The sequence below is a fragment of the Gavialis gangeticus genome, unplaced genomic scaffold (genome assembly GCF_001723915.1).
Source record: "Gavialis gangeticus isolate Ggan-Ray unplaced genomic scaffold, GavGan_comp1, whole genome shotgun sequence".
NCBI lineage: Eukaryota > Metazoa > Chordata > Crocodylia > Gavialidae > Gavialis > Gavialis gangeticus.
Window position 1 is genome coordinate 46,646,884 of NW_017729024.1, and position 11,411 is coordinate 46,658,294.

General features: G+C 38.1%; 1 protein-coding gene across 2 annotated transcripts in view; it reads right to left on the minus strand.

Annotated features, from left to right (window-relative positions):
• PTBP3 (polypyrimidine tract binding protein 3) overlaps positions 1 to 11,411 on the minus strand; it is a 145,373-nt gene that overhangs the window by 123,803 nt on the left and 10,159 nt on the right. The window contains exon 2 of one of the 2 annotated variants that reach the window (XM_019517053.1): positions 7,598 to 7,631. The exons of the other annotated variant lie outside the window; for it this stretch is intronic. Coding sequence (XP_019372598.1) covers positions 7,598 to 7,631 — 34 coding nt within the window. The remainder of the gene's footprint in view (positions 1 to 7,597; positions 7,632 to 11,411) is intronic. 2 annotated transcript variants of the gene reach the window in all.

Consider the following 11,411-nt stretch of genomic DNA (forward strand, 5'->3'; position numbering starts at 1 on the left):
AAAAACTACATACTTTGAACTATAATCTTAAGTAATCCGATCCAAAACCTGCCTTCCAGCCTCAAATTAAACATATTTTATAATTCCTGCAATCAAATTCTTGTAAGTACAACTTCACTGTGGAGCATATGGAAGTAGTTCACGTTGTTGGTAACAACTGCAAACATTTCAATGGCTTGAGACTTCCAAAAGCAACATATTCTTGATTATCTGTGTATTAATGTTATGGTCATACACTTAACTATTTCACTTAAAACACTGAACACATGCATCTCTTTTCCCTTTTGTTCACATGTTAGATACCACTGATATATTTTTCCTCAAACATTATTTTCAAACTTTAACCCTTATGAACAGCTCAGCACCTTCAGTTTCCAAATAAAAGGCATCTTAGTTCCAATAAGTGTTCTTCTCCTGTACTGCTACAAATAGTGCCTCACTTTGTAATGTGAAACAGCAAGTTACCAAACAGTGAGATAAGGACAAGCCACATGCCCTATTCCATGTCCCAACGGATAATAACCCCCCTTGATGATGGCATGCTAAGAGTCACTCCTGGCACTTCCAATCATCAGGACTGGCTAGTACAGAAGAGTGCCACCCACAGAAAAACACCGTCAGGCAGAGAAGCAAATATGTTTTGTTTCACATGGCATCACAGTAGTTATACTTTCTGGAAAGCATGTTTGTCCTTCAAACCACGCAGATGTCACGCTAACAGTAACGTCTTCTTTTATAAACAAGAAGCTGAGTTTGTAAGGACACCTGAGTTTTCAATAAGGAAGCTCAGTAGTTTCCTCATTCAGTAGCCTGCTTGAGTCTACATGCCTTCCTTTGCATTAGGAGACCATTCAGTATGTATACTGAAGATCTCTAAAGCTCTGAAGTATTAAGTACAATTCCTTCTACAAACTTTCTTACTCATAAAAAGAGCGTCTAGAAATCCTTACTAGGAGACTAAAATAGCTTTTCATAATAATATTTTGAACTGTGCAAACAAGGTTTGATATTCAATGTCTTATTATTCACCAAATGAATAAAAAGAACACCAAGAAGGTTGTTCTGAAAAGAGAAACTGTTAAATAACATAGTTGCTATGTTTTGAGACATGAAAGCTAGATTTTACAAATGTTCTGAAGTTAAGTTTTAAACTTGAATTAGTCCACAGAAATAGGCCTCAACGTGATTTCCAAGCCAGATGATTCGAGTGTCCTCTCAGAAGGCAGCAAACACTAATCCTTTCCCTATAAGATGCAAACATTCTTGAGTGTAAGCAAATCGTCCTTACACAAAGCAGTTCAAGGACTCCACTGCAACCATCATTTCAATGTTATTTGAATGTATTTGCAGTGCTGACACTAACATATACATTTCCTTTCATGTCTACAAAAGAAATGAAGTGTAGGAGTTGGAGATATTATGTCAGTTGGTAAAAATAATCAATTCATATAAAATTTCTTCCATAAAGGCAGTAAGAAATTATCTGCCTTTTTCACACCAGTATTTAGTTTTACAGGTTTCTTTCTATACATGCTCATAATTACCAATACTATTTACTTAGTATTGCACTTGATTTTTTACCTTTCTAGCTTTACATTTATTTCATTCCTCGCCCAACAGTCTATTGGCACATATAGGAGCAACTCATCTGAAACAAATTGATGACTATTCTGATTAACTTCAAGCTCATCACAAGATCCAATACAAACAGTGAAGTTTGTTTACTCCTTTGCCGCATAGCCATGTAAGGGAAGGCACTAATAGGCCAGGATTATTAACATTTTAGTAGCAGGGGTATCTTAATACAGAGAATAACAACAACCCCCAAAAAACCTGTGTTCATGTTGACTCCTCCTCCCCTTCCCAATCTTAACATCCTTGTGGCAACCTGTATGGAACATTAACATTCACTAATACAATTTGGCAGCTGCAAAGTACAAAAGCTATCCCTGGCAACTTTCCAGAAAACATGCATGCTCTGTAGACCTCAGTTTGAGGAACTAGAGACATCTGCCCCAAGCTCCAGTTTTGTTCCTTTTTCTGTTCCCTATTTTAGACTCTCATTTTCCATCTTCTCTCTCTCCATCCACCATACACATTCTTTTAGTGCTGTGGAATACAGTGCTGATCTTGTGGGAATAAAATTAAACTTGGTTTAATTAGCTTAATTTATACCAACATCATTGCTCCCACTGGAAAAGAACTATGTTAGGAGATAAGAAACTGCCAACCCTTCACTACCAATGCTAATTTGAAAGAGGAGAAAAAGAAGAGCAAAGCACTAACTTTTTAATCTAATGCTTTCTGAAGTCTCCATAGAAGACCACCTCATAGACACCACAGGAACTAGCTCCATACTTCAGTACCATTAAGGCCCATTAATAACCCAATAGTCAACACAGAGTACACTGGGTAATCAGAATGATCATCAGTGGTGCAAGGCAAGTTGCCAACCTGACAGCTATTTAAAAAAAAAAAATAAAGTGGGCTTTAGCCTAGCAATATTAAACGTGGTGTCAAAACTATATGCAGTTCAGTTCTAAATTCTGGCTTCTCCATTCTTCCTTCATAAACTCTATCATTATGTTATGTTGTCATACTGAAAAAAAATCTGTTACATGCATCTGAGATCTTTTATTTTAAGCATACTTTGTGTGTCCCACGTCTTAACTCTCTCATAATTTGACAGTCAGGATCACATGCCAGAATACAGACAAATTAAAGTACTAAGAGGCTATTTCTATAATTCTCACTGAAGATTTAAACAACACTGTGCCCACTAATTTAGCTTTCACAAAAATTAAGCCAATACTTTGAAATCATGTCTTGAAGCTTAATGGTTTTCTAAAGCTTACACCTTTGACTGCCCTTTTTAAACTCAGGGTATTACAACACTAACTCCAGTACCTGTGCTGTATGATTTTTCATAAACTGCCCTATTCCTCTTAGAGAGGCAGTTAAAAGTGTTAAAAGCACTTGTTTAACAAACACTCCTTGAACATATTCAGTCATTTCTGTTTACTTCAGACCCAAAAGCAGCTTATTCATATTTCCAAGGTAGAGTCATCATAGCCAAACAAATGTTGTGCACCAAAAGAACTTTTAGCCAAGATACTGTCAACAGCAAGCTACCTTACACCAACATAACTGCACTAACTAAAAACTGTGGAGACCAACTATAGCCTTATTCAAATTGTAAGCAGACAGAAAACTGAAGATGCAATTACAAAGTGTACCATTTTTATAGTAATGTAATACACACCTGAAAAGAGTGCTACACTGGTGCATTACAATATGGTATTCTGGATTATATTTCCGGAGTCAGCAGTGTCACCCCAATGCCTTTCTTAGATATTTGTACATGTTTACCTAATTGATATAGGTATAGAAACAATTTGACATTTTACAGACTTTCAGACTAAAACCACACTGTATCTTAAAAGAATTACCATGAACAGCAAGCCTGGAAGCTGGATGGGCAGATGGCATCTTTATACAGCATGTATTTTTGTTCATAAGGAAAGAAAGTTCTGATCATTCAAAATGAAAACGCCAACATTATCTTCTGCATCAAGTCTGTAATTCATGTTAAACTTATGTGCTTACTACATAAGGTTTAGATTCCACAGGTTAAAATGCCATTAAGGTTTGTAATTTATATTAAAATCAAGTGTTAATGTATCCTTTAGTTACAAAACCAGTTGTAGATTAATTATGCACAGGGCAACCATCTCAAGAAGTAGCATCATCATGTCCAATTAAACAGATGTAAAGGTCTGTGGAAGTGAAGCATTTATCTAAAAAAAAAAAAAAGATGAACCTTCTATATCAGCTTTATATTACTAACTATTCAGCCCTACTGAAAAGGGTGGGTGTTGGGGTTTTTTGCACATCCCCCATGCAATATTTAGATTAATATTTTTTTAATGACCTAATATTTCAATAGAAGATAAATCAGACAAGTTATAGAAGTTGTTTCAAGTAAATCTAGCCTTTTAGCAGCACTTTGCATTTAATTTGCTAGAGGAAGGTCTTAATAAAGAACCAAGAGGGTGTTCTCACTACCTCAAAAGGAATGGATGGAATAATTCTATAACACACATTACTGTTAATTTTTAAATCAGCTCCTGCAGTCTACTAAGATGAGTAATGATAATTATATTTAGAACATATGTTTATGGCATAAGTGAAACACCTTTTAAAAGTAAGAATATTTAAAAATTTGGCCGTACGGGAACTACATCTGACACAGAATCTTCCTTTAGGTGGCTTTTTATATAATATTTTTACAAATATTGGGATATCTAAAGAAAACTTGAGTATAATCAAGCACAGTATACACTAGTAAAGATGTTACTTGAAAGCTTTATTTTCCTGTTACATTTCTTTTTAAGTTTATGTTATTCCTTCTACTGGACAGATGTGTCACACACAGAACACAGAAATGACTGAAAGGGGGAAAAAGTATAATTATATAGGTACTTGCTCCTACAGTACCTTTCTTCTGTGTATCTTAAGGAGTCTTACTAATATTAAACAGCTTAATTTATTCTAGATATTGAAAATTATTATCCCCATTTCACAGATTAGGAAATGGAGGAAAAAATTTCCTTATCCCAAGTCACAAAGTCAGTCAGTTGTAGAGCCAAGAGCAGAAAACACATTTCCCAGTTCATCATCCAAACTTCAATAAAAGTTGCCATTAAGTATTTTCATATCCTTTGAATCATTTAAACTGCAAAAAACTCTCACCCAGGACAGGTTATTTTGTTGCTTTTTTTTCCTTTAAAGAATGAAAGCAAAAGCTATCCTAACCCAATTATGTTTAGTTTAGAACAACGGTTATCAACCTGTTCAGGGCAGGGCATCCCTCCACCATTTGTTTTGATTGTGGCAGTACCCCAATTGATAACCATTGTTGGTGTTGCCTCAACTTACCTCAACACTTTGTCAACCAGGTTCTGCTGCCTCCAGGTGAAAGTGCCCCAGGCCTACTACTGCACAGCAAGCCTGGGAAGAGCTGTGGCACATAAGTATGCCCCTCCTATGTTAAGAGTCTCTGAACACAGATAGGGGTTGCATTATGCTCCATAGCCCTTCCCTGTCCACCCGATCCCCAAAACAGGCACGGGGGTGGAACTGTCCTGCACACCTCTGTTTCTGGAAGGAACATGTGGGAGGTGGAGGGGTGGCACCAGACAGGAAGGGCTAAGCTACAGCATCAGTCAGCTTCTGCCTGCTTCAGGTTAATCAGACAGTCCTAATGTAGGAGGAGCGTGTGGGGCAGTTTTAAATAGCCAGTGCTATCCCAGTAACAGTACCTGCATTGCAGCAACCCCTGACAATGTCTTGTAGTACCCTGGTTCAGAGCCACTGGTTTATAAGGCTGGCACTTAACTATATCAATTCCCCCTACTTTGTCTGAAACTGAAAAGATGTCATGACAGAAGCAGGGCCTCCTCTTCAAGCTACATCTCAAAAAATAAAAATGAAAGTGACAGTTTCTCTTTCTACTATAGTCTCTAAATTGATCCTGTATTCAATAAACCTGTTACCCGAAAGGTTTTAGACACTTTAACATGTATTATTATGCCTCCAGTGTAACACCTCAAGCCTGCTTACTAGAACTAAAACTAGCTTTTTACTCATGCTTAGCTAGTAGCTTTGTAATAATTTTAATTTGAGAAGGAAGAAAGCAAGCTAGAATACATTTTTTAGGAAAATAATCCCACTTTTTATCTACTGTGGCTAATCTCAAGGCAAGTGAATGTTCCCTTCCAAATACCTAAAAAGGTTTATCTAAATGCTTATTTGTGTGCTCATATCCTGCCCTACCCAGAAAGGTTCATACAATCTACACATTCAATATTACATCATGAAGCAGTCTTAATTTTGTCATATGTCGATATGCAGATGCATAACTTAGTCCCACACAACTGTATAAGATGAGTAATGTTGAGCACAATACCTAAGTACAGACAGTCAAGAAGCCCAAGGCTGAATTAATTCAATTTTTGTAGGTTAGTCTAAACTGTGCAGATTGAGTCACTAAGCAAGTGAACAGACAGTCACTTTTGATTCTGGAAATGTAGCCACATGCCTGCAGCGGCCCAGGCCAGAAGCGCTAGAGCAGACAGCTTGGGCCAAGGCTAGCCTGCCCACCCTGTGAGGGGGAATTTTGTAGGGGAGGTGCGGGATGTTGAGCGACTGTGAGCTCATTTGAATTTCGAAGGGATGTCAGACAGAAGTTTAATAAACCAATTTAACCTAAAATCAGTTAAGTCTGATATTATATCCATCCAGGTTCATCTTAAACCAGCTTTGGCCATTTTGAAGACACTATGTGCACTGAGCTTCTGTTGTGTTACAAATGTGAAGTGATCCCTTATGCAATTTATGTGGAATTTCTGTCCCTAACCAATGAGGCCCAGGCCTATAGCTAATACCACAAAACAAAAGTAATGCTGATTGTAGCGGGCAAACTTAGTTATGCTAAGGCTCTTAGCATAACTTCTAGGCCTTCCTAGAACTAAGCAATAAAATAGTACAGAGTACCTTATAAGGCAGTGGGAAAAAGTGAGTGCTGTGACTGGTACCATGGGTGAACCAGGTACATCAGTTTCCCTAAAAAGGCATGAAACTAACAGCTGAATAGGATTGGAGTTCCTTGTCTAAAAAGATGAGGTAAGGAACTTGAGGACTGGCCAGTTTGGGATGAGAAAGTTATAAAAGTAACAGACAAACAAAGGGACAGTTGTGTTCATGATGTTACTCTAGGGAGATGAGGGACAGTCGTGGAATTTCTGCTTGAACTGCAGAAAAACCAGAAACAAACATCTCACACACCCAGCAGAAGACCTGAAGCCAGTACCAAAAGTCGCTGCTGTAACATCTAAAAAGGAGCCACTTGTCAGGTTGTATTACAGGGAGGAAACTTGTAATAGTGATTAGGGATTACTATTAAAGTTCACTTGATAGCAAATTGGATGAGAGGCTGCATAAATCCTTGGGGGTCTCTGGCAAAAGGAATCCTACTGGTAACACTGATAATAAACTAGACTTTTTAAAATATTTGACTCCAGTTTCTTACTAAAACCTGCACAAGACTTAAATGTTAAATGGGTCTGAGAACCAAATTTGCAGGAAAAAATATTATATACACACACAATATATTTTACACACACACATAATACGTCTCAACTAGAAACAATATATACATCAAGCATCCCCATTACATTTTGGTAGATTAAATATGAAAACCAGCAATAGCTTGTTTCTATACTAAGACCAGGGAAACAGAAATACTAATATGCATCATAACCCTAAAGTTAATCTCCAACAAATAGAACTGCATGACATTTAGTCGGAAAAAAATCCACACAGGCTTGTAAAGAACAAAAGATTAATCGATGGGCACTGTTCACTATAAAGTTACCGAAGGCTGAAATAAAGGTAGAGGACCACTGATTGCATAGACGTAAGTAGCACAATAAAACATGATGTATATGAACATCAATATGACATCAGCAAGAAATAAAATGTGTTATAAATAAGGAGGGTAACAAGCGCATATGAAAGGATAGAAAAAGATTCCTACCTTTAAACCGACTGCTATAAGATCTGTAACAACACTGTATGAAAAAAAATGAAGAGAGAAAATGGAAAAAGTTAGAGAGCAAGTTATTGTAAAGACAGTGGTAAATAAGGTTAAGGAAGAAAGAAAAACATTGTTATAAATTATAAAAGAATGTGATGAGTTGTGGAATGTTCTTTTTTTTGGTAAAGGAAACTGGATAGTCTAATAATGCACAGTATGAAAAAAGCAGTTTCAGCTGATGGTATCAACAGCAAGTGAAAGCAAATTATCGTCAAATGCTGCATTAGAGTACATACACAATTAGACATTTTTGCATTTCATTCCATTACAAAAAAGAAATAAGACAAAGACAGGACAGTAAAGTTTGCCTCTCCCTTTCCCCTCAAAATACAGGTGTGGATTGAATAATTTTGAAATTCAAGTTTCTGCTGTTCTTAAAAACCAAACCAATGTGTTAATGGGTTTACAGAAGCAACAATGTTATATCCTATAAACTTCACCGGCTTACATCTGGAAAGTATCAGAAAATACAGACTATGGAAGGATCCTCAATTAAATTTGCCCCTCCCTACCCATTGGGTAGAAAAAGGAGGGAGAGAGAAGGTCTTCAAGGCATTTGAAAGCTTATCTAAGTATCCCAACCATGCATGCAGCTGGTCGCATAAACAATAAATCACTCAATTTTTTATGAATTATGATTTAACTGAGATTTAATGGTAAAAATCATATTTCACATGCAAACCAGACAATGTCATCATATTTTTAATACACCTACTACAGTTTAACAGCCCCAAAGTCTAAGCCTTCTTTTCTTCTTGGCCATGGGCCTTCTACCCATGGCCAAAATTCAAGGGTATTTATGGTGGAAAAGCAGGGCTTTGGCAAGCCATGAACTAAATACCACTAAAAAATTTTAAGCAACTCTGTTCATTCCATTTTGTATTCTTTACATACACACAATTTTATAAGTAACTATATAATATTACCTTTGAAGCTGTCTAGGATTACTTATTTTTTAACACGCTGTTCATATTGAAAACTGAATTATTAAAATTGGGCAACATTATGTTGCTATTAAATCCATTAGCAACTGGAATGATCTATAAAGGATACAGTGTAAATGGATACATATGAAACTGGATCATACTAGGATGCGCCTCTTCCCTCACATGAACAGCAAATGGATGTTGCTTATTTCAATACCTCTTATGATATTTATTTAAAGAAATAAGTTTTTGCATGAACTCTTACCATAATGAACATACTTCTCTTGGCCATGATACTGAGAAGTGATCTTGCTTAAACTAAGTCTGTTTTTTATAGCATTTTTACAGAAAAGTTTACCAAAAAAACAAAACACAAAAACAAACAAACAAACAAAAAAATCACACAACATAAGAACGTTAAGATTGTAAAATAATGCTTTCTATAGTCAGGAAATACCCAGACAAATTTAACTTGCCCCTTGTAAGCCTCCATTGCATTACAGGAAATAACTGCATTATTACTGTCCAGTTCTTCAACAGCAAAGATTAGATGCTGTGTAGTGGATGAGATTGGAAACAAGCCAACAGTGACAAGAGGCAAGGTTTCTACAGATCCACAGCAGATCCTGGTCTAAATGTTGGGGGAGGTCGGGGCAGGAGGAAGGAAGGGGGTATGCTGTGGTATGTATGCATGCGTGCATGCATGTGTGCACACACAGAAACTATAAAATCAGGAAAAGACTTGCACTGACCTAGATTTAAGTCTTAAAAATTCACATTGCTGAGGGACAAGAATTGGACCCTTAACACACAGAAGAAAGTTACAGAAGGAACAGGGTCCATGTTGTGCCCAACCTGCACATGGAAGATTATTAATATTTGTATAGAGGGGGTGCCTATAAACCAACCAGCTTGGGACCCTGTTTTTCCAGGCTTTGTATGACCAAAAAGGCAAGTCTGCAAGATGCAAATGCTCTCACTGAACATTAGAAGTGGCGGGGGAGGGGGTGGAATATTTCAGGTTATTTAATTTAAGGTGTTTAAAATATTTAATTACCGTACACAAAATAGATTTCTATATTTTGAACTGAGGGAGCAGTTACACTATACATAAATTCTCATCTTGACATAATTAAAAAGAACACCTTAGGTGTTGCATATTACCAAGCAAAAAAAGGTTCAAATTCAAAAGCAACCTACAATTATAGAAAAGGTGCACCAATATATAAATGCCATAGCAAGTCAATGCTGATATTGGTTCTTTTTGGCAAGGGTAGCCATAATGTACCAATAACTATAATACGCTCTCTGGCCAGGGCCCCTAGACACCATATGCATGCACACAGATGTACACATGCATCAAATGCAGCCAGGCAGCATGGAGAGCAGCTCCCTGCAGGTAAGTCTGTGGAGGGGAATGAGAATGGGGAGGCACAGATTGAGGCCCCCACAGTAAGGAAGGGAGTGGGGCAGGGCAGCAAATGGGACCTGGGGGGCCAGAGTGAGAAGCAGGACAGAGTCATGGACAGCTCATCTGGGGGATCTGCACCCAGGTGCTTAAAAATGGCCGGGGGGCGCGGGGCGGGGCACTTATCTAAAGCTCATTGAATGAGCTTTAGTTCAAGTGCCACCACCACCATTTTTAAGCGCTGGGACACTTTTACCTGGAGCAAAGTTGAGCATAGCAAAGGGCAGAGGCCAACAGAGCTGAGCGGGGCCAAGGGCAGAGGCAGGCTGCTCTCTGTGAGCTTTTCACCCTGTTGCCTTTGCCCTGGGGGTTGCACACTGGCCACACCACATCTTCTGCTTGTCCAGCAGTGGGAGGCACAGCTCTCCACTGCCACTGCTGCCAAACAGGCAGGAGATGTGGCACAGCCAGGACGCGGCTCCCAGTGCAAAGGCAGCAGGGCAAAGAGCCCCAAGTCCACAGCAGAAATCTGTCAATCTGTCCCCCCAAACCTCTTCCTCTCCACAGACTTACCTGCAGGATACTGCCCTCCAGAACAGGGCCCCAAGCTGGGCTCAGCTGCATTCTTGTAAACTGGTTATCAGATAAATATCAACCGACACGCCTGGTGAATAATTGGCTATCAGTACCAGCCAACAAAACCTTTATTGGCACACCCCTAAATTATAGAATTGATGTATACAATCCATAAACATCAGAACAGTGTTAAAATTGCTCTGTCAAACTTCAGTTTCAAAATTCTTAATACTATATCACTTCATATGTTTTCTGAATAACTGCTTGATATTTTTTTTGAATAACTGATGTATTAAAGAAGTATTTTCAAAGTTTCAGAAATTACAAATTTGACTCCCATCCACTATTATGAAATAATTCCTACAATTACAGGTTGTTCTTTTAAACCATGATCCTGCATTAAACTATATTTGAATAGAACCATATGCTTGTACAGAGCCCAAGTGACTTATCTTAGGGTCCCTGCACTTTCCTCATGTAGGATCTTACTTTAGACAGTTGAAATTGCAAATTCTCTTTTCCCACAAATCCCCATTTTGTTCTTACTATCATGAAGCACCAGAAGAGAAGCATTAAAACTGAAGAGATTACAAAACTCCATATGCTGGAGGAGGATTTAGAATTGGGGCAGCCAATCTGTGGCACAGGTGTCGCAAATGGCCTGGGCAGCCTATGGATGTAGCACACTGGGGAGGGGAAGTGCATATCAGCAGATATGCAGGAAGGAGACAGCAAAGGAGCAAACCAGGCAGAGAAAGGGGGTCAGCAAAAACATGGAAAAAGAGCACACAATAGGGGGAAACCAACAGGACAGTGGAAGATCCAAAAAAAAAAAAAAAAAAAA